General features: G+C 38.3%; 1 protein-coding gene across 2 annotated transcripts; it reads right to left on the minus strand.

The window, feature by feature from the left end:
- Positions 1–4,068: 4,068 nt before the first annotated feature.
- PLEKHF2 (pleckstrin homology and FYVE domain containing 2) lies at positions 4,069–25,071 on the minus strand. 2 transcript variants are annotated; one of them, XM_069600577.1, is made up of 2 exons: positions 24,982–25,071; positions 4,069–6,619 (listed from the first exon to the last, which is right to left on the minus strand). In XM_069600577.1, the coding sequence occupies exon 2, from the start codon at positions 6,603–6,605 to the stop codon at positions 5,856–5,858; it is 750 nt and encodes a 249-aa protein (XP_069456678.1). In that variant the 5' UTR covers positions 6,606–6,619; positions 24,982–25,071; the 3' UTR covers positions 4,069–5,855. The 2 variants fall into 2 exon arrangements, with proteins under 2 accessions (XP_069456678.1, XP_069456679.1); XM_069600578.1 differs by lacking the exon at positions 24,982–25,071 and adding an exon at positions 8,110–8,199.
- Between the last annotated feature and the right edge of the window lie 240 nt (positions 25,072–25,311).

Below are 25,311 nucleotides of genomic sequence, written 5' to 3' on the forward strand. Positions count from 1 at the left end.
TCCCCTGAAAAAAAGCAGGTCACCAAAGACCACATAATGACCTGATTTGTGAAATGTCTACGTAAGGCAAATCTATACACAGAAAAGTAGATCAGTGGTTGTCAGGGGTTGGGGAGTAAAAGGGGAGTGATCACTAATGTGTGCAGGGCAACTTTTGAAGTGATGAAAATGTTCTGGAAACGGTGGTGATGGTTTTAAGATTATAACAAAAACCACTGAACTGTGTAACATCAGCTTAATTTTTTAATAGTATGCTTTAAATGGATGAACTCTATGGTTTAAGCGAATTATATCTCAATAAAGCTAAAATTAGAGTAAAGCACATTATTTCCTCAAAACATTAAGCTGACTGGAGTAAGTCTGATTAAAGCGATACTGACTACAGTACTCCTTTTTTCTTGATAAACTGTTAGCTAATAACATTAAAGCTTTACAGTAATCATTTCAACTAATGTGAATAATCAAATATAACAATGGTTTGGATGGTGAAGACAACATAGCATTAGCAATGTCATCAACCAACTTCCACTACCTATTACTCAATTAAAAGGATAACATTATCAAGCCAAGCAATTCTGTTGCCAATTTGTTTTTGCCAAACACTACATTTAGAGTGGATGCAAAGAGCAATACTGTTAGTTAAAAGGCTTAAAAATTCTACTTTCTAGGGTTGAAATTTGGTATATTAAGTATATTGTTGCGAAAAAATTTTTACTTCAGATGCCAAAGTAATTTTTAAGAAATTTTATGTTTTTAAGAGAATGCTATTAAAAATAACCATTATAGAAATGACCCTTAAGTTTAAAATATAACAGATACTTAATAAATATTGTTGTTCAGTCACAAAGTCACATCAGACTCTTTGCAGCTCCGTGGACTGCAGCACACCAGGATTCTGTCCTTCACCATTTTTCAGAGTTTGCTTAAACTCATGCCCATTGAGTCGGTGATGCCATCCAACCATCTCATCCTCTGTCGTCCCCTTCTCCTGCCTTCAATCTTTCCCAGCATCAGGGTCTTTTCTAATGAGTTAGTTCTTTACATCAGGTGGCCAAAGTACTGGAGCTTCAGCTTCAACAATGAATAGTCAGGGTTGATTTCCTTTAGGATTGACTGGTTGGATCTCCTTGCAGTCCAAGGACTCTCAAGTGTCTTCTCCAGCATCACAGTTCAAAAGCATCAATTCTTTGGTGCTCAGTCTTCTTTATGGTCCAACTCACATCCATACATGACTACTGGTAAAACTATAGCTTTGACTATATGCACCTTTGTTGGTAATGTGATGTCTCTGCTTTCTAAATGCTGTTTAGGTTTGTCATAGCTTTTCTTCCAAGGAGCAAGTATCTTTTAATGTCATGACTGCAGTCACCATCTGCAGTCATTTTGGAGCCCCAGAAAATAAAATCTATCACTGTTTCCCCATCTATTTGCCAGGAAGTGATGAGACCAGATGCTGTGATCTTAGTTTTTTGAATGCTGAGTTTCAAGTCAGAGTTTTCACTCTTTTTTCACCCTTATCAAGAAGCTCTTTAGTTCCTCTTTGCTTTCTGCTATTAGTGGTGACATCTGCTTATGGTTGTTATTTCTCCCAACAATCTTGATTCTACCTTGAGCCTCATCCAGCCCAGCATTTCACATGATGTACTCTGTATAAGTTAAATAAACAGTGACAATATCGTCTTGATATACTCCTTTCCCAGTTTTGAACCAGTCCTTTGTTCCAGGTCCAGTTCTAACTGTTGCTTCTTGACCTGAATACAGATTTCTCAGGAGGCAGGTAAGGTGGTCTCGTATTCCCGTTTCTTTAAGAATTTTCCACAACTGGTTGTGACCCCGAGTCAAGGCTTCAGCATAGTCAATGAAGCAGAAGTAGACATTTTTCTCAAATTCCCTTGCTTTTTCTATGATCCAACAAATGTTGGCAATTCGATCCCTGGTTCTACTGCCTTTTCTAAATCCAGCTTGTACATCTGTAAGTTCTAGGTTCATGTACTGCTTAAGCCTAGCTTGAAGGATTCTGAGCATTACCTTGCTAGGATGTGAAATGAGTAAAACTGTGTGGCATTGCCCTTCCTTGGACTGGAATGAAAACTAAATTTTTCCAGTCCAGTGGCCACTGTTGAGTTTTCCAAATTTGCCAGCAAATTGAGTGCAGCACTTTAACAGTGTCACCTGTTAGGATGTGAAATAGCTCAGTTGGAATTCCACCATCCCCACTAGCTTCGTTAGTAGTAATGCTTCTTAAGGCCCACTTGATTTCACACTCCAGGATGTTCGGCTCTAGGTGAGTGACCACACCTTTGTGGTCACCTGGGTCATTAATATTTTTGTGTATAGTTCTGTACATTTTAGGCACCTCTTCTTAATCTCTTCTGCTTCTATTAGGTCCTTGCTGGTTTTATCTTTTATTGTGCCCATCTTTGCATGAAATATTACCATAGTATCTCCAGTTCTTTTGAAGAGATATCTAGTCTTTCCCATTCTATTATTTTTCCTCTATTTCTTTGCACTGTTCACTTAAGACTTTCTTATCTCTTCTTGCTGTTTCCTGGAATTCTGCATTCAGTTGGGTGTTCCCTTTCTCCTTTGCCTTTCACGTCTTTTTCTTTCCTCAGCGTTTTTTTAAGATGGTTTTGGCCACTGACTACTGTACAATGTTACAAACTTTTATCCATAGTTCTTCAGGCACTCTACCAGATCTAATCCCTTGAATCTATTCATCACCTCCACTGTATAATCATAAGGGATTTGATTTAGTTTGTGGTATTCATTTAACATTTAACATTTAATACATGTTGAATGACTAATTTAGCTTTTAAATAAAAACTTTATAGTCACTATCAATAAACACAATTTCATGTATTTTCATCCTAGTCATTACTATTCAATTTTATCTTCTACAGTGTACAGTAATCCAGTGGATTTGTAGATAACTAATACTTTACTGTGTAAGGAAAAAACATATATTTGAGAACAAGTTAACATATCCAAGAGAAAGAAGACTGCAGCTCAAGTGCTGGAATCTGTCAGGAATAATGGTACAGTTCAAAACTACTTGTTTATAAGAATTTCAGCATAAAAGACATATAAACATTTGTACAAAACTGGCCATTTTATGTACTTGACCCAAAGGCATGAACTCCTGTATTAAGGTGTATTCAACTTAACATTTTTCTTTGGCATCTATGGGATTTTGTTTCCTTTATGCCAGTTATCAATTTCATTAATGTACTGGGGATCCAGTATAGTCCAAGTAAGTTTCATTAAAGAGAACAGGATGAGAAATTGGGACCAAAATGATTTCAGGTTTATAAGTAAAATTCTTAAGTTTTACCAAAAACACAGAAAAAAATCTGGAAGCAAACAGTCTAGATTCTATTTGCAGGTAAATTCCATGAAAAAGGCAATTTCTGTTCACTGCTTTACTCCTAGTGCCTAGAATAAACAATGCCTGAACCACAGAACAGTGGTCCCCACCCTTTTTGGCACCAGGGATGGACCGGTGTTGTGGAAGACCATTTTTCCACAGATCAGGGTACAGGGTGGGGTGGGGACACGGTTTCTGTATGATTCAAAAGTATTACACTGACTGTGTACTTTATTTCTATTATTATTATATCAGCTGCAGCTTAGATCATCAGGTATTAGATCCCAGAGGCTGGAGACCCCTGACATAGAAGACACTCACAGCTCTTGAAATGAGGTAAAATATGCATAAAATCTGGAGAAGGCAGTGGCACCCCACTCCAGTACTCTTGCCTGGAAAATCCATGGACAGAGGAGCCTGGTGGGCTGCAGTCCATGGGGTTGCTAAGAGTTGACACGACTGAGCGACTTCACTTTCACTTTTCTCTTTCATGCATTGCAGAAAGAAATGGCAACCCACTCCAGTGTTCTTGCCTGGAGAATCCCAGGGATGGCAGAGCCTGGTGGGCTGCCGTCTATGGGGTTGCACAGAGTCGGACACGACTGAAGCGACTTAGCAGCAGACTTAGCATGCATAACATCTCCGTTAACTTTAGCAAGGGATAAAAAATCTTCAAGTTACAACACGCACAGAACAGAAGATAAAGTTGTAAAATACTTTTTATTGTAAAAACAGAGTCAATAGAGGTTGACAACATAAATGTTATCTCAGAACATTTCCCCTTGGTTCTTGAATTTGCTAGGTTCCTATGTACCACCAAGTCTCCATTAGCACATGTCAGGTTTTATGGTTCTTTTCAGATATGTTTATTGACTATGTGTAAATATTGCTTAGAAACAAAAGTCCGTATGATATTAAAACAAACAAAATACCTGCTGTGCCTTTCTTTCACATTTCCTACAGGGAGACCTATCTCAGGTGCTTTCACAATTTAAAAGTTAAGTTAGTGCCTTAACCAAACCAAAGAATCCCCTGTCACAAATGATTAAATCAACCTCTCATGACATCTGCCATACATCCAGATTTAAAGATTTTAAAACAAAAGAATTTAGAATTTAAAACAAACTTCAGGCTGATTTTTCGTATTTGAAAGATTATTTGCAGCATACAAATGGAGAGAGTAGTGCAAAACGCATCGTTTTATATGATACTTTCAACCTAATGGCTGCCTCAAAAGCAAAGAGTGAAAAATTATCCCTTCTCAAAAGCAATCTAGATGGACTCAATAAAGTTCACAATTTAGAAAGATCAATTGCTACTCTATTCCCACAGATTGCAAAATGATTTCAGAAACATATTAAAACATACAATTGTTTTACAAAAATAGAAATATTGTTTGGGACTTTACAAAATTTTATAAAATATAACACTATTATTTGTAAATTCAAGACAGTTTCACACTGAAATACAAAATACCTCCACAGATACGAAGTTTATCAAACTTAACTGGTCTGTACTGACCATCCTCCTATATTATTTCTTCCAAATCTTTATCTGTGCTCTAGCATGAGATTTTTTTAAAGAGATTGTTTATATTTCAAGAAATTGTATAAGATTTTTCATTCTAGAAACAATGTTAAAGGAGATGAATTTATATCCTAAAAATATGTCAGCAGATATAATGCAATGACCATCTGTCCTTGGCAAATTTCAAACCAATCTAAGAATGACAATTATAATTTGGTACCTATAAAAAGTAAAAATAATCACAACAATAATGTTTTATGAAAAAATATTCATACAGAATGAAGGACCTCAAAATTTAGTTACTTGTAGCTGTCAAATGAGAAGTATTTCCTAATTATATCCATCTATAACATTCATTTGATTACCTCAGAAAGCACCAGTGTACTTTTAAAACAAAACTAAAAAGTGAGAAGGTAGGGGCTTATTTCATGCAACAGTGCTATTATGATAAGGCACCACCTGGTATATGAAAAAGTCAAAATATTTCCAAAACATGTTACTGGTATCTTAACCTTTAGATAGGATGGTTAGAAAAAAGCTAATGACATAATTCACTAACCGTATCTTACTCCTTTCTCCGTCATTCTTTGCTTTTAGTTTTTCCATATAACAGAACATATAATCAACAACAATGCAACACATGATATGTTAAACACGTCTTCCCAACCATCCAAGAAAGCAGTCTAGAATTAATACAAGAAACCAAACATTTGTCTGATATATTTGCAATAGTCTATCCCTGCAGAAGAATAGGGAGCTAGGGGAGGTGAGGAGAGGTTGCAGGGGGAGGGGGGTGATAACAGGACCTATTTTCTATAGAGTATACTGAGGCACATAGGTTGAAAGTTTCTCAGGCAAATTCATGGCAAGAGCAAAATTGAGAGAAAGCTCAGAATTTTACATTCCCCCAGAGCTGATTTCTCAGATAGTCACACCCGATTAAATATTTCAAAATATGCCCTTAGTCACTGCTATCATCATCATCATCATCGTCAGACACATCATTTAAAGGAGGCTGCAATGACTGACTGTAAGAGTCCGATCTAGCAGGCTGGCACGCGGCCACGTCCCCGGTAGAAAGCAGGTCATAGCAGAAGTCACAAATCCGCACAGGCTTAGAGGACTGGCTGGGAAGAAGAAATCTCTTTTCAGAGCAGGGCCCACAGACAACAAAACCACATTTGCGGCAATGGTGACGACGATTAACAGGTGTAAATTTTGCTTTCTGACAACGCATACATACAGTTGCCTCAGAGTCAGGAACCCAGACGGCAGCATGTTCATTACTGGGTGTCTTCCCACTTTTGGAGAGTAAATCAGTGACACACTTATTTATATGATTCATCCATTCTGATTTCTCAGTGGCAGTGGCAGCATAAACTGCAAATGATTTTGTTGGTGTCTTGATCAGCCATCCATTTCTCAAGTCTCCCTCATCTTTGATGGAATCAATTGTGACATTTTCCAGGGGAATAATATGTTGTTTGTTATATTTTTTCTTCTGGATGACAATATTGCCATATACAAGAATATCATTAAATAAGAAAAACTGCCTTGCTTTGGGCTTTTTTCTGCACAACTTAGTCAATACGCCTTCACCAATAAGAACACGTCCAGGTATAGTTAACGGTTGGCCAGCTGCTCCAAAACAGTTTTCTACTATATTTATACGTCTAGTATTTGCTTCACTGTTTGCCAAGCGATCCACCATCTTTTGCTAATAGCCTTAAAAAAGAGAGAGAGAGAAATTAGCACATACAAATTATAAACGCATATAGTTTTTTAAAATGGCAGCCATGAAATTAAAAGACGCTTACTCCTTGGAAGGAAAGTTATGACCAACCTAGATAGCATATTAAAAAGCAGAGACATTACTTTGCCAACAAAGGTCCGTCTAGTCAAGGCTATGGTTTTTCCAGTGGTCATGTATGGATGTGAGAGTTGGACTGTGAAGAAAGCTAAGCACTGAAATATTGATGCTTTTGAACCGTGGTGCTGGAGAAGACTCTTGAGAGTCCCTTGGACTGCAAGGAGATCCAACGAGTCCATTCTGAAGGAGATCAGCCCTGGGTGTTCTTTGGAAGGAATGATGCTAAGGCTGAAACTCTGGTACTTTGGTCACCTCATGCGAAGAGCTGACTCATTGGAAAAGACCCTGATGCTGGGAGGGACTGGGGGCAGGAGGAAAAGGGGACGACAGAGGATGAGATGGCTGGATGGCATCACCAACTCGATGGACATAAGTTTGAGTGAACTCTGGGAGTTGGTAATGGACAGGGAGGCCTGGCGTGCTGCGATTCACAGGGTCGCAAAGAGTCGGACACGACTGAGCAACTGAACTGAACTGAAATTTAATCTAACAAATTATTGCTTTTACCCCAAAGCAAAGTTCTCCAATTGTTTCTAAAATAATCACTAAGCACACCAAAAGAGCTAATATCTCTCAATTTTTATAATCATCAAAAACACTTATTAACCATCTCTATATAGTACCATACTGGTTAAGAAGGTATTTATGAAAGAATAAACTTCTTACAGACATAAAACAACAAATAATTAGAAAATTAATATAAGTCAACAGTTCCATAAAATTTAATCTCAGAGGTATTCTGAACAAGAGGGTCAAATATTATATTAATATAAACTAAGAGAAATGACTAATTTTTCCAGTAAGCTCTTACCACTGAGTTAAAGCCTCAGTTCTCTCACCTGGATTACCAGAATGGTTTCCCAACACATCTCACTGCCTGAGGTCTTGCCCCTTAAATCAATCTTCAGCAATAATTTCACAAATGCAAATCTGATCATGCCATTACTCAAAATTACTCCCCTTAACTTATAAAATGCAGAATCTCTAGTATGGCATTTAAAGCCCTTCATTACCTGGTTCTTGGTTATCTTCCCAGACTCATCCTAAGTCACTCTTTACCTCAAATCCTATGTTCTAAGAAAACCCAGTCACTGGCGGCCCACTCCAGCCGCCCGTATCTTCTCTCACGCTGCTGCACCCTGTACTAGTCACTGCCCCCAGCTCACTCTCTGGAGAAGGACACGGCAACCCACTCCAGTGTTCATGCCTGGAGAATCCCAGGGACGGGGGAGCCTAGCAGGCTGCCGTCTATGGGGTAGCAGAGTCGGACACGACTGAAGTGACTTAGCAGCAGCAGCAGCAGCTAACTCTTATTATCCTTCAAAACTCAGTTTAGATTTCATACCTACTCCAGGAAGTCTTCCTTAAATTCAGTTAGACTAAACACCTTCCTCTGTGCTCTTCATATTCTCTGTACCTTCTGGACTCACTCTTGTGGAAGGACTGAAATCTGTCTTCTCCACAGGCTCCAATGGAAACTAAAAGGCAGAGACCATCCGATGTTCACCTTTGAAACTCACATCACCTGGCACAGCAAAAGCGCTTAAAAATGTTGACAAGAACATCTTAGCAATATGCAAAACCCAATTAATCTAATTTTAAATGAGCACAGATTTAAGCTCTAGATCTAATTTTCCCCCCAATCTTGGGTCCTTATAAAGCCTTGCCTTCCACAAGGGTGGACTCTGACCCTGAAAGTTATCCCAAGAATTAATGACAATGTATGGCTCCAAACTGTGCTGGCCTCTCTAATTAGGGCAAATCTACCAGCCAATTAAAAGTCTACTATCCTACACACAAGTGCATCACAGAAGAGGAAATAAAAAACACTAAACAGACAAAGAGGCTCAATTCCATTTATAATTAAGTAAGCAAATAAAACATTAGGATATATTTTCATTCAGCAGATTAACAAAATTTTTTAAAATTTCTTAGGAAGCAGTACTATTAAGGATATAGGGAAACAGTTATCCTCATACACTACAGAAAACATGTGTACCTGTAGGTCCAGGTGCTTAAAAGAAAACTGACTTAAGTGCATAAAGATATGTACAAGGATTTTCAATGCAGCACTATAACAGAAAAAAAAAAAAAGGAAAAGCTCCAATGTTTAAAAAAAGGAATTGGTTGAACAATTAATATGCTAAATATCTGTTAGGAATATGACAGATCTAAATACAGTGATATGGGAAAATGTTCAAGATATTTAGGAGGGGAAAGCTGAACATAATGATCTCCTTTTTGTTTCAAATATATACCAAATTTCATCAAATCTAAGATCCAATTGATTTTTAAAATAACAGTCTCATTTTATGTGCTTTGAGAACGAAAAATGCTGCCAATTAAATCATAGTAAACTCTTGATTATAAGACATCCCAATTTTAAAGACACAAAATATAGTAAAACCTGTTCATCTTTAGACTCAATGAAATATGACATAAGCACATAATCATAGACAGTAGTTAAGTATGTAAAATTATAAAACTATATATTATAATATCCACAATGGTTATTTAGCTCTGGGAAGTACAATTATGGATAACTTTTCATAATTTACATTATAGTCAAACACTCAATGAGTGTTTGTTAGGCACTGATTTAGGTATAGGGGAAAAAAAATCTAAATAACACAGGCAAAGTCCCCACTCTTCAAGGCTTACCTCCTAGTTGGGGAGGAGGTAAACAGGAAAAAACAAAAATCAAGAAAATTTGTGCTGTGGTCTTCACATTTATTATTTTCCTATTATACCTGTCTCAAACTCCTGTGAAATAACTAGAGAAGTTTTTCTCTCCCAAAGAAGCATCTAGTAATATTAGCTGAAATGTGAGTTGAAGGAGAATCTAAGGCATAAAGAGAGAGATTCAGGCAAAGTCTGGAGTAACTACTCACTGGGAGCCCAAGCAAGAGCTGAACACTTCACATGCATTACTATACTTCCTACCCAGATCAACTTTATAATAGAATATGCACTATTAGCTCCATTTTACAGATGAGCAAACAGACATAAAGGAGTTAAGCACTATGCTCATGGCTGTCACAGAACCGGGGCTCAAAGCTGATTCCTCCGTGCTGTAACCAATATATTACGACACCCTAATTATTCCTTAAGGCTCCACTGACTCTACAAGAACTAAGAAAGTCACTGCTAGCCTCTGGACCCTCACGGTAAACCCTAAACATACTGAGGATAAAGAATACTAACTTGAGAAAATAACCTCAAAGGATAGGTCATCATCATTTATTTGGCCAGTCTTCTGATTTTGCAATGTATGAAGCCTGAATCTCTGTTCATAAATCTTTTCCCCTGTTTAAGAATTATGCAACGGAAGCGCACTTTAGGGCATTAACTGTTACTTGGCTAGAACAAATAGCTTTCAAAGTTTGACAATGACACTGATATGAAATATATTTCATATTGCAGTGTTACAAACATATATAATTCAACTATGTAGGATGTATTCTGCTGCTGTTGCTAAGATGCATCAGTTGTGTCCGACTCTGTGCGACCCCACAGATGGCAGCCCACCAGGCTCCTCTGTCCCTGGGATTCTCCAGGCAAGAACACTGGAGTGGGTTGCCATTTCCTTCTCCAATGCATAAAAGTGAAAAGTGAAAGTGAAGTCGCTCAGTTGTGTCCAACTCTTTGCAACCCCATGGACTGCAGCCCACCAGGCTCCTCCGTCCATGGGATTTTCCAGGCAAGAGTACTGGAGAGGGGTGCCAATGCCTTCTCCGGATGTATTCTAGCATCTTCATTTATTTTAATGACAGCTGTAGCCCATCTGATTGACTTCCATAGTGGACTGTGGCCTATTAATACATTTGAAAAACAATGAGCACAAAGAACTTAAGACCTTTGTCCCCCCCTTCCCTTATCCCTGTCAGTCCTGAAATATTTTCTGATAAGAAAAGGGGAAGCACTGAGCTTGAAAACCCAGGAATATACAAATGCCACACACACACACACAGAGGAGAAGGTTGGCCAGGCACAACAGGGAGGGACTGAGAGGATGCGAGACTATCAAACGGGAAATCAAAATACTACCTTTTGCTGGATAATTGCTAGATACCCCAAAGCAGGTTCTCAATAAACTGGATTTATAAAGCATTACCCTTTGGTCTAGGCCCAAACAGGACCTCTACCTTCTCCCAGAGTCCAAATTCAAGTCTACCACCTGAGGTGCCCCAAACAGTAAGAACTCTCAGAGAGTTCTGTGAGGGTATCAGAATACAAGACTACTGACGCTAGCCAAAGAGCGAGCCCTTTGCATATCTGCAGGAAAGGAAGACAACTATTAATATACAATGTGGCCCAACCGAACTTCTGTCTACTTTTCTTCGGCAGGATTACCAGTGAATACAGTAAGAGCTAGAAGAATAAATCTTCTGGCAGAGAAGGCTTATTCAGGATAGATTCCAAGAAGAAAAATTACTGGGTCAAAAGGCACCAGTGTTCAGAGCGCAGGCTGCCTTTTACAGGATTTCCATTCTGAAAGGCAGCACCAATGCACCACGTAGCGCAGTGACTGTGCCCGACCCATCTTGTCTCACACAGAATATTTTCCTTTAAAAATTTCAGCAGGGTAGATATTTTTTAATGTAGATTTTTTATTCATTTCTTATACTTTTATTTATTATGTTTATCCATTCAAAAACTGTTTACTGAATACTTCCTAAATGCCGGATATTATTCTTTTCCTCTCAGAGCTCAGAGTCTAGTAGAGAAGAAAGACAGTAAGTAAATGAACAGGTGATTCTAAAAGTGAAGTGCAATGAAGGAAATCAACAGTGTGCCAAGATCTAGGGAAAAAACTCATTTATTCAATAACTGAAAGACTTCCCTGAGGTGGTGCTACACACTGGGTCTTAAAGGATGAGGAGTCAGCTTTACAAAGGAACTAATACTGTGAACAAAGGTCCTAAAACAGGAAAGAAGAGTACTTTCAATTTAATTGAATGTTTTATTTTATAGCTACCTAGTGAGGCCAGCCATTTTCTAATATGTTTACTAATCTGTATTCCTACGTTCATATATTTAATTATTAATCTGTATATTATACATAAAGGCTATTAACCCATTTACCTCAATGCTTTTCCTAGTATATTATTCTGCAATTTTGTTTATGGTGTTAGACATAGAGGGAGTTTTTAAGTAGTTATACTTTACATATATTTTCCTTTCTGATTTTTTTCCCATTACTCCTAAACTTTTCTTATCCAGATACCGGGTGTTCCTATTTAGTATTCTGTTTTATGACATGAATTTTACATTTAATGCTTTTATACACCTGAAATTTATGCTGGCATAGGTAAAAAACCCTTTTTTCTTTTCAAATATTCACATTCTAAAGATGCTAACTGCTCTGGAATCATCAAATGCTGTGTGACCTCAGGTTTCCGCACTTATAAATGGAAATAATAATAGCTAGGTCAGGAGAGGATAAAGGAGATGTGTAAATAATGTTCAAAGCAAGTAGTCAACATGTGGTAGCTATTATTTATTGGTACTAATTATCTAACCTACTGATTCATGATGTTCCATCATATTAAATTTTTATACAGTATTATAACACTACTTCAGGGCTGCCTGGTCTAATCCTTTACTCTGTTGTTAATTCTTTTGTCAGTAACATGCACCTGGTAAAATCAGCCTAGAGTATTTCCCATGACTTAACATTTTACATGTTTTAGCTAATCTCCTCTGCTTATTCGTCCAGATGACATCTACTCAGAACAGTGGTTCCCAACTTAGCTGCCTGAAACCACAGGGAAGCTCTAACCTTTAGAACACCAGAAAGAACAGTCATCTCAATGTACCATCTGGATCCAAAATATTCTTTTCATTTACTTTGACTATATTAAGTCATTTTACAACTAACTTACAGCAATATGAACAAAGGGATAGTAAAAAATAATTTCAAGAACACAAGAACAATCTTCATAAAAATTTAAACATAGCAAATTTCTTATTCCATGTTTCTGTTATTGAATGCATACAGATGTAAACAATCTGTATGTTTGCAAAGGATGAAAGACGTATCCTTTAAATGCAGCTAACTGCTCATAAGTTATCAAGCATGAATCTATAATATTTCCATTTGCTTTTAGGAATATTGTTTACTAATTAATTGTGAGTCTGAGAAATCATCGAGAAAATCAGTTGAAGACCTGCAGTCTGAGATTTCACTAATAATGCTTTACCATCATCATCAAGTCTAAGTGTAGCCTTTTCTTTCCACTTATCTTCTGACTTGTCTAATCACTCCGAAATGTATAGTTTTGTCCTTTTATTGTCATTATATGGAAAATGTAAAATGAAAAATCTATATTCACAAATATGTCAAAAGAAAGCTTAAAATAAACAGAAAAGACTAAGAAGGGCATCTCCAAACTGCTCTTGTATCTTTTTGAAAAATGATGCAATACTTTGGTTAATGTAATAATAAAACTGAAAAATGGTGCAGTGGTGGTGATATATTTTATCACTGTATCATCCTTCTAGGCAATTACTTCTATGTTCTTTTGGGGGGGGTGCTGTTAATAATTCCTAATAGTAAAATGCTTCAAGATAAAGGAAAAATAAGATCACTAAAATCCTGTACTGTATCTTAGATTTATACATGTCTAATAAGCCCATATGGTAATCACAAGCTATGTTATTTAGTAAGTAAAATTTCTTTTTGTTTTGAAAATCTCTAAGAAATAATAAAATATATAAATATCAATCATTACAAATAATTAGTACTGATTAAAACGGAAATTCAAAAACCAAAATTGAAACCAATACTGTGACGATAACCTTTTATGGTTAAGAAACATGGTTATCTAGATCTCTCCCCAAGATGTTCTGATTTTATTAGTCTGAGGTATGTGGGGTATGGCCTACACTGATATCCTTTAAAATTCCCCAGGCAATTAATTCTACTGTGCAGCCAAGGTTTAGAACCATGTTAAATTACAATAATTAAATGAAAAAAATAAACAGACCAAATCCACTGAAATTTTGATGAATTCATATTTTAGTCATAAATTAACTTGGAATAAATTAACATCTTTATAATTTCAAATGTTCCTAACAGGTTGATACTATCTCTTCCCAAGGTTTTAAATCTTGGGTTAATGCGCCCAGTAATCTTGTAGGTTTCGTATCACAAGATTATCATGTTACTTACTTACATAGATTCCCAGGTACTTCATACTTTGATTGCTATTTTGAATCTAATCTCTGTTCCACATTGTATTTTTTAATTCATTATAAGAAAAGTACTGATATTTCTGTTAGTTTCTTCCCATATCCAGCCACTGCAGGGACCTCTACATTCTAGCCCATTCCGGTATCCTGGCCTGGAGAATTCCAGGGACCGAGGAACCTGGCGGGCTGCGGCCCACGGGCCGCAGAGGAGGACACGCCTGAGCGCGGCGCAGCACGCGTTCTAACAGTTCTCCGCATGGCTTCCCTTGTCTTCTTTCCCAGCAAATGGTGTCTGGCAGCCTTAATTCATAGTGTAAAACAGCAAAAGCATACCGAAAACAAAACAAAGAAATCCTCTTAACCTTTAAGAAGTCAGCTTTATACACCAATTGTAAAAAATTAAACCATCCAAAGTTTCAAAAAAAGTTTTCTTGTAGACAAGAACTGTATTTGAATTGTCCAAGTTTCACTCTAGTCTTTTGCTAACCTTTTTTCTAAAGTTAATATGTTCTCCAATGGAGTGTCTACCACCTGTTAAAAATTAATACTAGATGAGGCAAAAACTCTCTTAAAAAGAAGACTACTAGTTACAACTGAGAAGCGAGTCCAACTGTCACAGAATACTATGGCCCAGTTCTTCTTACTGAAAACCAATACTTCGTATCTCACTCTTGCAGGTGAGTTTAAAACAAAAAATCATCTAATTTCTTACTTGAATCCAAGACATCTTATGTCAGTGAGAATGAGTACTCATTCAACTGTGCACTGTACCAGAAGAAACAATAAACTATGAACCAAAAGACCTGGATTCTAAGCTCAGCTCAGGCACTAAATAAGAGATTTCATACAAGCTACCACTCTACACCCACCCACACCAGCCACCACCTTGAATAAAATAATCTGCAAAGCCCTTTCTGTCTTTATAATAGATAAATCATACTCCTGGTTTACTACAAGACTGTTGTTTTTGTTTTTAGTCACTAAGTCATGCCCAACTCTTCTGCGACCCTATGAACTGTAGCTCACCAGGCTCTCTGTCCATCGGATTTCCCAGGCAAGAATACTGGAGTGGGTCACCATTTCCTTCTTCAGGAGATGTTCCCAACCCAGGGATTGAACCCGCAACTCCTGCATTGGCAGGCAGATTCTTTACCACTGAGCCACCAGGGAAGCTCACTACAAGCCTTACTTGCCTACAAATTAATTTTCAATCAAAGTTTTGACTGTGTCTTAACATCAACTAACATTTTAAAATCTGTGTTACTGCTGAATTCAGACTACAGCAAATGTAGAAGGAAACGAAGACACAAACAGGAAAGCAGGGAGGAAAAAGATATTTTTAAAAAGCAGCAACTATCAGAGGTACATCCTCCTTGGGCAAATGTGTAAACGTTACAGCAGACTATCCCTCTCCTAATACACCTAAGTCTAAAGAACAATTATTCTACACACCTAAGCAAAGGACAAAAAGGTTTTACTTTCAAAAGTTATATCAATTCTTACCTATATCAATTTACCTATGTATAAATTCTTACCTAGAATTTCTTGATTAATAATATAAATATTAAAATAAATTATTATTAATAATCAGGAAATTCTAGGTAAGACGATCAATAAAAAACTAGGATAATAAAGCAAGAAACAGTTGAACATGTGGCAAATTAAATATGGGATTTTAATAAAATGTACTTAATCTATCAATAAGAAAAGACAAAGTTTTTCGGTCCCCTTTCCACTAGGATGCCATTTTTTTTTTTAATCCATGGTTTTCCATTATACTTTGCTACCTTCAGAAATAAATATTCCATTCATGTGGACTTTACTATGCACTTGGGGAAAGCCACTGAAGACACAAGAAACCTAAAATATATGGTAATAAGTATTAAATATGCTCAAAATAATTATTCAAACACTAACAGGAAGTGAAAAGTTAAGCTATGACTAATTTAATGTCTCTGTAAAGGCAGTTTCAAATAGATTAGGCATGATAGAAAAACTCACCATGGTATATAAAGAACAACTAAGCCACAGTTGAAGATTTTCTAAAATTAATTTAGAAAACCAGAAGGGTCACACTATGAATTTTAAAAAACGGTCTTTAAAGAGGGGAAGAATATGAACTCAAGCTGAAACAAGTCTAGTCTTTAATTTGCATTTAAACCACATCACACAAGACAACATTAATATTCTTTAACTATAGCTGTGACCAGGTAACTCTCTATTCAACAACTAAAGGTTCCCTGGCCAACTAAATCAAATCCCAAATCCTTAATCTAGTATGTAAAGCCCTTCAGTTAAGCCTCAGCCTGCCTATCTTTTCAGTTTTGCCTCTTTCTGTATGTTCTCTTATAATCAAATCAGACTACCAGTTATTCCCAGGACACGCTCTGGGCTTCCTCCCCTTCACCTGCTACTCTGAAACCTTATCAGTCAGTTCAGTAACCTCACTGCCACCTGGTGTTTCACCTGTACCATTTTATGGCACTTACAATTCTATTAAATTTTATAAAAATGTCTATGTCTGCTTATTTTCAACAGATTTGGAGGTTCCTGAAAAAAAAGAACATCATTTCCTACAACTCTGTATTCCCAACAGCGCCTACAAAATTGACTGCATATACATACCAGCAATGTGCACTGAGCAGTTAAAAGTGGCAGCAACTTCTCAATCTTGGGTTTTATAAAAATCAAATACATCACTTTTGACATTCACAGTACTAATTTTCACACAAAACAGGAACCACACCCCACACATCAAATGCTTCACTAGGCCCACAGATTTTAAATTTACAGCAAATGTTCTGGTCTATTTAACTGTAGTATCTAATTATGAATTCTGAGTGTTGAGCATAGCAGATCCTGCTTTTAAAGTCTCAATCTCATGATAATATATAAAAATGATTTCTTCTCTTGCCAAAAAGCACAGCTGTTTAGTTAGCAAATAAAAAATGATGATGTATGCATATTTCATCAACAAATTTCAGATTAAAAAACTGCATCATTTCAGAAAGTATTTGTACAAGAGCAGCTGTACAGTGCTGACAGCTGTTAAATCATTGTATAATATTTGAAAAATAAAGCCAGTACCCATTATAGCCCTAACAGTAGTTACAATCTCATTAATTCAAGACTTTATGCTTTGTATTAAAGGGATAAAAGAATGAACCAGACACTGGGAATTAAGACATGTTTCCAAAAAGTTTCAATAAAAAACACAATGAAATAAATACTATAATTTTAAAAAGTGGTAAGGAAGAATGTAGCAGGTGAACACTTGAAACAGGCTGTGGAAAAAAAAGTTAAAACTTCAAAAGACAAAAAAAATGATAAGGCATAAAGCCCTACAAGTAAAAATGTGTTGTAAAAAAGTTACATGTACTCCACTCCTTGCTTTTAAAACCAGAAGAACTGTAAGGACTCCTAATTTTTAAAATGAAGTGTTTCCCCCACCTCCCCTGGAAAAAAAAAAGTTACGTGTACAGCTGCAGAAGAGGCAGTATAAGAGTTATTTAGCAGAAGAAGTTATTTAGTGGAAAAATAGTGGAGAAAAACAGGGGAGAGATCTTGTTGATTCCTGTGGGTTCTTTTCAAAGCCTTAGCAATGAGTGGCCTGATCTGATCTGGATTCTTCTAAGATAACTGTGGAAACAATGAAAGATTTCAGAAAGGAGAGACTGAAAGCAGGACCCCGCTGAAAAATTACTACAAAAGGGGAAAGTTGAGGCGAGTCTGAAGTTCGCAACAGGAAAAGAAAAAACTGATAAGGTTCAGGACTGCCATAACTAATTAGATGTGGAGGAGTAAAACTGAAATTAAATCCCTGGGTTCGTAGTGTAAGCAATATGGAAGCTAGTAAAATCAGCAATTTTCAATTAATTTCAAGTAAAAAAAAAATTTACTGATCACTTTGTACAAAGGTTGAAGTACTCAAAACTCACAATTTCTGTGAGGAAAAGTAGTCACCAAGCTTACATACACAGATATATGTAATTCATGTGTTATACATCAGGGTACGTTTCCAAAGGAAAGAGGATGGGAGACACTGATAAGGAAAGAAACGAAACAAGAAAGTGTTTGGTGCGCACACCATGTGCTATGAACGGAGGAATACGATTAGCTCAAATCTGTGCACGCAAAGTCTAAAGGAGCAGAGGAAAAACAAACCAAAACATAAAATTTTTTTAATTAGAAAAATAAAAAGAGTGATGAAACCTCAGGGCAAAGATTATGGTTGGGAGGTAACTTTGATCAGAGGGAATATTTAGAAACAACTCTTAAATGACTAGAAATTCAAGCTAGGCCTTAGAGCGAAAGTCAAACTATTTACAAGAGAGCGAGATAAAGAAGATGATGGTGTTCACATACAATAAGGAAATAACTGAGCCCGGGCTGGAGGAAGCAGGGTCTGGGGAATGTATAGCGGTAAAGTAGAAATCTGGCAAGATAGTGAAGAGCCAAAATACAAAGGAAACCAGGCATCAGACTGACCAGCTTAGACTTTACTATATAGGCAATGGGAAGACGAAGGTTTTTAACTAGGAAAATATTAGTAAGCACACAGAGGCAGAACACATGATGAGACTACGCAATACTGAAGGCAAAAAAAAAAAAAAAGGCAAGGGTATATTACAATATTCTCTTAACGAAAGGTAACAAGTCTAAGCCACAAATTTGACATCAGAAATAAAAAGGGGAAGATGGAAAAAAGAGAGATTACTGAGGTAAGGCAGAAAGGCTTTAGCTACCAAGTGAATGTGTTTGAAACTGAATGTAAGATAACTTCAAAGGTTTAAGTATAATCCATTGGGCAGATCAGATGCTAGCTTTGTTCCAGGAGGGAGAAGAAATCATTCTGGGACATACTTATCTTGAAGTACCTTCAGGGTATCTATCAGACAAACATCTATCAGACAACAGAAACACCAAGAAAAGCAGGAAGCTCCAGGACATAAAGGGATTTAAGAGTCATCTGTGAAGAGATGACTGTGGCTGCTGTGAATGAGAGGAGAGGACAGGGGACTAACCTTTGGGGAACGCCTAGTTTAAAAAGCAGGAGAAGAAGCAAGAGAAGAAAGAAGGAGACAAGAGAGCACAAAGCACCTTTTCAACATGCTCTCACAGGTCCTACAAGTCTCAGAGACTAAATAAACTCATTGTGCCAAAAGGCCACAATAAGCACTGGGAAACGTGGGGAAAAAAATTAAGGACTAAAGGTAAGATATAGTAATATTTCAGAAAGCAGAGGTTTTGACCCTGGAATTTTTAACCACAGAAGTTTATCCTGAAAAATAAAACTCTTGGGGGTGGTAGTAGGGGGCTGTAAAACAAAAGTCTTCCCTGTGGCATCAACTCTAATAGCGATAAACAGAACCAAAATTTCTAGCCCTAGAAAGGAATGGCTAAATATAACATTTAAAAAACCAAATATAAGGACTTCCCTGGCGGTCTAGTGGCTAAGAATCCAAACTAAGATACCACATGGAGCAACAAAGCCTGGCCACTGTAACTACGGAGCCTGCGCTGCCACAATGAAGTTCCCTGCATGCCACAACTGAGACTTCATGCAGCCAATTTTTTAAAAAAAGCCAAATATCATAAAAGAAAACATTTTACTACATTTTAAACATTTTAAACTTCAACACTGAGGGAGGGGAGAATTAAAGTTAAAGAAAAACTGTTGCACAATGTGGCAAAGGATCACATTTTTAATATATAAAGGGCTCCCATAAATCAATGAGATAAAAGGAAAATGTCCCCCCCCCCAAAATGGGTAAGATACAAATGGCAATTTCCAAAGGAACAAATGAAGTGAAAAGCGAAAGTCACTCAGTCATGTCCAACTCTTTGGGACCCCATGGACTATAGGGAGCATGGAATTCTCCAGGCCAGAATACTGGAGTGGGTGGTCTTTCCCTTCTTCAGGGGATCTTCCCAACTTAGGGACTGAACCCAGGTCTCCCGCATTGCAGGCAGATTCTTTACCAAATGAGCTATCAGGGAACAAATGAAAACAACCAGTAAATGAAAACATTGGCTCTCAGTGCTAATCAATGAAATAAAAATTTAAATGATGTATTATTCACCTAAGATGTGGAGAAAATGAGCATGCACAGTCTTGAGAGTATACTGGAATAGCCTTTCAAAATGCCATTTTTGGCAATGTAAGCACTTTAAAAAGTTTCCACCATTCTACTTCCAAGAATATATGCAAAAAATACTTAGACCAGTGTACAAAGTTGTTCACATGAAGATATTCACTCTAGCTTTGTTTATAATGCTGGAAAGTCAGAAAAAACCTAAACGTTCAACAAAAAAAATTACGGCAAATCCATACAATGATTTTTAGATAGCACTTCAGAGAAAACAGATTAATATTTAAAGTGGAAAACTGTTAAATATGGCAGTTTATGAAATAAAAGCTTCTAAAGTGTTGGAGAAGACTCTTGAGAGTCCCTTGGACTGCAAGGAGATCCAACCAGTCCATTCTGGAGGAGATCAGCCCTGGGATTTCTTTGGAAGGAATGATGCTGAAGCTGAAACTCCAGTACTTTGGCCACCTCATGCGAAGAGTTGACTCATTGGAAAAGACTCTGATGCTGGGAGGGATTGGGGGGCAGGAGGAGAAGGGGACGACCGAGGATGAGATGGCTGGATGGCATCACGGACTTGATGGACGTGAGTCTGAGTGAACTCGGGGAGTTGGTGATGGACAGGGAGGCCTGGTGTGCTGTGATTCATGAGGTCGCAAAGAGTCAGACATGACTGAGCAACTGAACTGAACTGAAACAGCACATACAATATAACTCTTTTTCTTTAAATTCTGGAAAGACACCCACCAAAGATTCAGTACTACTGGTTATCTCTAAGTATTGATACTAGGGTGAAATATTTTGATACTGCCTAATTATTTTATATTGAACATATTCTCATAAACAAAGAAATGGGTTTTAAATTAACAAAATACAAAGAATATTTAGAAAAATGAACACAAAATTATGGGTATAATTAGGGGCTTCCTAGGTGGCTCAGTAGGTAAAGAATCCACCTGCCAATGCAGAAGAATACAAGAAGTTTTTTTTCTTCAACTACTGTTTAAACAAAACAAGTATAAAGAATTAAATGGAATGTAAAGAAAAAAGATGAAAGAGTTGATGCAAAGAAGAAAACAGAAAATTCACATCATAAAATCCATAGAAGGAAGCAAGGTCATCTGTTAAGAGTCAAGTGTTTCAAGACTGGGTTTAGCAACCTGAGTTAGGAGTGAAAAGGCAATAAAGAAAATGAGTCAACTTTGGGATGAAAAAAAATTAGAAATGAACTAACACACAGGCAGCTGGAAAACAAATATTTAACAGTCATGATAGATGTGCTTTTTTCGGGGGTGCTAGGCAGGGACTAAAGAAAAAGTGAAAGGTGATATTTACAAGTTGAAAATTGACCAATAATATAAGGTCAAGGAGGGAAGGACTGTGTGGTACTAGTGGGTTCATAGTATATGAACTACAGAATTCAAGATTGGGAAAAAGGAAGAAAACTAACAGCCTGGGAGGACTGCAGGAGACCATGAGGACAGAAAGTTGGTTCACTGGATAGGATGGAAAAATACAAAGGCTCTGGAATGACAATCTCTGGTCACAGTTTGAGACCTGAGGTCTAAATGATGACAAGGTTGAAGAACACAGTCATTCATGTAGGTCATTAATGTAAAATGGAGATAAAGGTCCCTGGACTTAGTGAACTGTAGCTCTGAATGTGGCCTTTCTGGCCTGAAATAAAGGTAACTATTACTTTAATCTCTGTGCACTGCACTTTCTTCCAAATTCATTCTTTCTAACCTGACAGGAATTTGGCTGGTACTTAACCTCTCTCTGCACTTTATTCAACCACAAAATGAACAGAATAAGGAGATGAGAGACTGAATTAAATGAATGGTTCTCAACCCTGACTGCACATTAAAACAAAGAGACAAAAAAAGAAAAAAAAAAAAACTGGCAAAGCTACCTATACTTTGATTCCAAAGCCAGTAATTGTAATTAATTTGTTGAAGGGTGGGATTCAAGCATCAAGTATTTTTAAGAAGCTACTCGGGGAATTCTAATGTGTGGCCAAAGTTGAGAACTGAACTAGGTATTTCTAAAGGCTCCTTCCCTATAACTCACTGCCACTGTGCTCATTTGCTGATTAACCTCCTGAACATCCTGCACCAAGCACTTCCACAAACATCCTAGTAAACACTGGGAGGCAAATGTTTCTGTGTCCATTTTACAAATAAGTTCAATGAAGGTTAAAGAAATGAAGTGACCTGTTCAAGATACAAGAGTCACAAGCTAGAATGGAGCCCAGCTAGAATTGAGGTTTGGTTTGATTTTGTTCCAATCCACCCTACATGTAACTTGCTTTCTCCAGCACTCACAGCAACTACTTGAATGCCTTCTGTTCTCTTCCCAGGTCCCCCTCTCCTCCCACCCCCAAGCAAAGCACAAAGTTTGTGATTTATGGGTTGAATGGAGAGAAAATTATGGGAACAAGGAATTAACCCCAAATTTTACAGTAATTTCATTACAGAATTACAGACCACCACCTAGGGAGGGTTTGCAATTTAAAATAGCACTGTGAGAGTGTATCTACGGAGTACATTTTATTCACTTAAGCCAACATACACCTTGCTATTAAGCACACAGCTGGTGTACAAAGCTGGTTCCAAAGATAAATTCATAAATAGAAAAGCAATGTTTACGTTTTCCAATAAGCAAGATGTTCTAAAACAAAATTCTAAGACAATTCTAGCAAAACAGTAAGTGACAAGAGAAATTAGGGTGTTCCATCAAATAACTTAAATGTATAAACATGATCTTCAAAATTTTAAGGCATTAACTATTTCTACCCAGTGCAAACACTAAATACAGTTGCACTTTAAAAGTATGATTACTATCTTTTTGCTGATCCACTGCTGCTGCTTCTTTGATTATATCTACTTGGAAATTTCATAAACATTCAAGTTCTGTACCCCTGGCCCAAAATTAGTTGAGTTACTAAGGTAAAATCTCAAAAAAAAAAAGGCGCGGGGGGGGGGGGGGGCAATTAGAAAAGATCTAACTACTTTCACTCTTGGAAATGCAACTTAAAAAGAAATTCATGAAGTATATTTACAAAAAATGTATGTGTATTCATCCATTCAAGCCTTTTCTGAGCATCATGTTCTCAGCACCCTGAGGATGAAGAGGCAAATCAGAGCTCATGTAACGCTTTCTGTTGAGGAAGTGCCATGGCAGAAAAATGTAATATTTACTGGGATGCATCTGGATAGATAAGTGACTTATTCTTGGGGAGAAAAGGGAGTGAGATAAGGAGAACTGTGCAAAAAAGTTTTCAAGAGCATAGGCTGAGTATTTTTAAGAGGAAAACTCTCAGTACATAAAACCTTGGAAATGAGGGAAATTCCTAGGAAATACACACACACTCACTAAGGAACTAAATTAAAATCAGAAAGAGAAGCTAGGACGGAGAAAACAAAATGGACAGAAACTGCTCCACGGGAATGATTTAAGTATCCTGCAAAGTTAAGAAAAATGAGAAGGTTTCAGTTATAAGACCTCAGTTAAATACCAAGTTGTTCGCTAGATTTGTGACATTAGTTAAATCACCTCTATTCTGGGTAACTTTTCAACCAGAAAAACATATGTATAATGGCAATCACCTTACAATTAAAAAAAACAAAAAACAAAAAACTAAGAATATTAGCAATCAAATCTGAGCAGAAGTTCTATTTTTACCTACAGATTAAGAAGAGAAATTCTCCAAGACATGTTGAAGTATTTATCTTGTTTGTGATTAAGAATGCTCTCAATACAATTAACAGAAATTTGGAAGCCCAGATGCCTTTATTAAAACTAGTAATTGACATTCATTTACTGGGCTGATTCAAGCTGAATCTTTTTTGATGCCTTGGTCAGTGCACCAGTTTTATTTTTTGAGGCGATTACATGTGCTTTCCAAATACGTAACTTAATACCATTCACCTCCAATGCTGGGAGGACCCGAAGAGATTAAAAACAGAAGCCTTCGTTAATACTGAATTAACCCGAGGACCCCATGAGCTACCGGAGTACAGAAAAATGTAAATGCTCAGAACACGGTAGGCATGCACCTTTATAGAACCAAACGGAGGGGGAAAACTTCACAATGTCAAGATCACTTCACCTTATTCTTAAGGGAACAACACATGCCTTTCTCTCAGTGAACGGTCCTGGCTTTCTTAGCTGAATTTCTTCAGTAACGCACTAAAAAATCAACAAATCGAGTCTATGAATTACAGAGAAGGGCTTGGTTGTCTGTAACCTTCATACTGCTCGTTCTTTTCACCGCACACTCCCAAGTTACTATTACAACGTAGTAAGAGCGCACGGGGTATTCAAGTCGCATGAACAGCAAGCTGTCGGCCTCCCAACAAATATGTTAAAGAAAAACTTTGGCATACGACTTTAAAAGACTCCAAATAAGTAAGGCGTCAGACTCAGCCCTTCTATCAGGGCAAATCGTGCGGTGCCATTTTTTTTTTTTTTTTTTGCCTCAAATCCCATAAAAAGAAGCTGCTCAAGTTACAAGGTCCCTGATGCCCAGACCCTTCAAACTTTCTGGACAGAAAGACGCTGGCACCCCAAGACGCCAGTGGCGACGACGGACACCCGTCTTCACGCCCTCACAACTTCTCGCCGGACCTCGGGGTCCCCCTCCCCGCGGGCCGGACAAGCACCCGCGCGGCCCTCCCTGCGGCCCGCGAGCCCTCCGGCGGGCGGCCGCGGCCCCTTAGGGAGCGGGGAGCCGCCCGGGAGCGCCCCGTTTCTCACAGACCCCAACATGGCGTCGGCCGCCGCCGCCGCCGCCGCCGCCGCCCGAGACGACGACACCTCCTCGCGCCGCCGACGGCCCGGGGACCGCGGCGGGGAAGCGCAGGGAAAGTTTCGCTTCTCTTCTCCCGGCCCTCCGGGGGGCCGCCCGACGACCAAGCCCGGGGTTCACCTACCCAGCCGGGCGCGGACGGCCGCAGCGGCGAAGGTCCGACTTCTCCTCTTCCCGGGCGCCGCGCGCGGACTCTCCTTGCCTCCCGCCCCAGCTTCGCAGGGTGTGCAGCCAGCGGCCCCGCGCAGCCGGCGCGATCCGGACGCGGCGGGCGGGCGGGCGGGCGGGCGTCGCAGACGCTCGCAGGTGACCCTCCCGCCCCTCCGGTCGAAGCCCACAACGGCGGCCGGGGCTGGCCTCTCCCCTGCGCGCGCGCGCAGAAGCGCGCCGCCACCCACACGCCGGGCGCGGGCGCGGGCGCGGGCGCGATCACACCCCCAGCGCTCGCTCCCCA

The sequence above is a fragment of the Ovis canadensis genome, chromosome 9 (assembly GCF_042477335.2).
Source record: "Ovis canadensis isolate MfBH-ARS-UI-01 breed Bighorn chromosome 9, ARS-UI_OviCan_v2, whole genome shotgun sequence".
Classification (NCBI taxonomy): Eukaryota; Metazoa; Chordata; class Mammalia; order Artiodactyla; family Bovidae; genus Ovis; species Ovis canadensis.

Coding starts and splice junctions, on each gene's coding strand:
- PLEKHF2 (XM_069600577.1), bottom strand. CDS start 6,605: ATGGTGGATCGCTTGGCAAACAGTGAAGCAAATACTAGACGTATAAAT.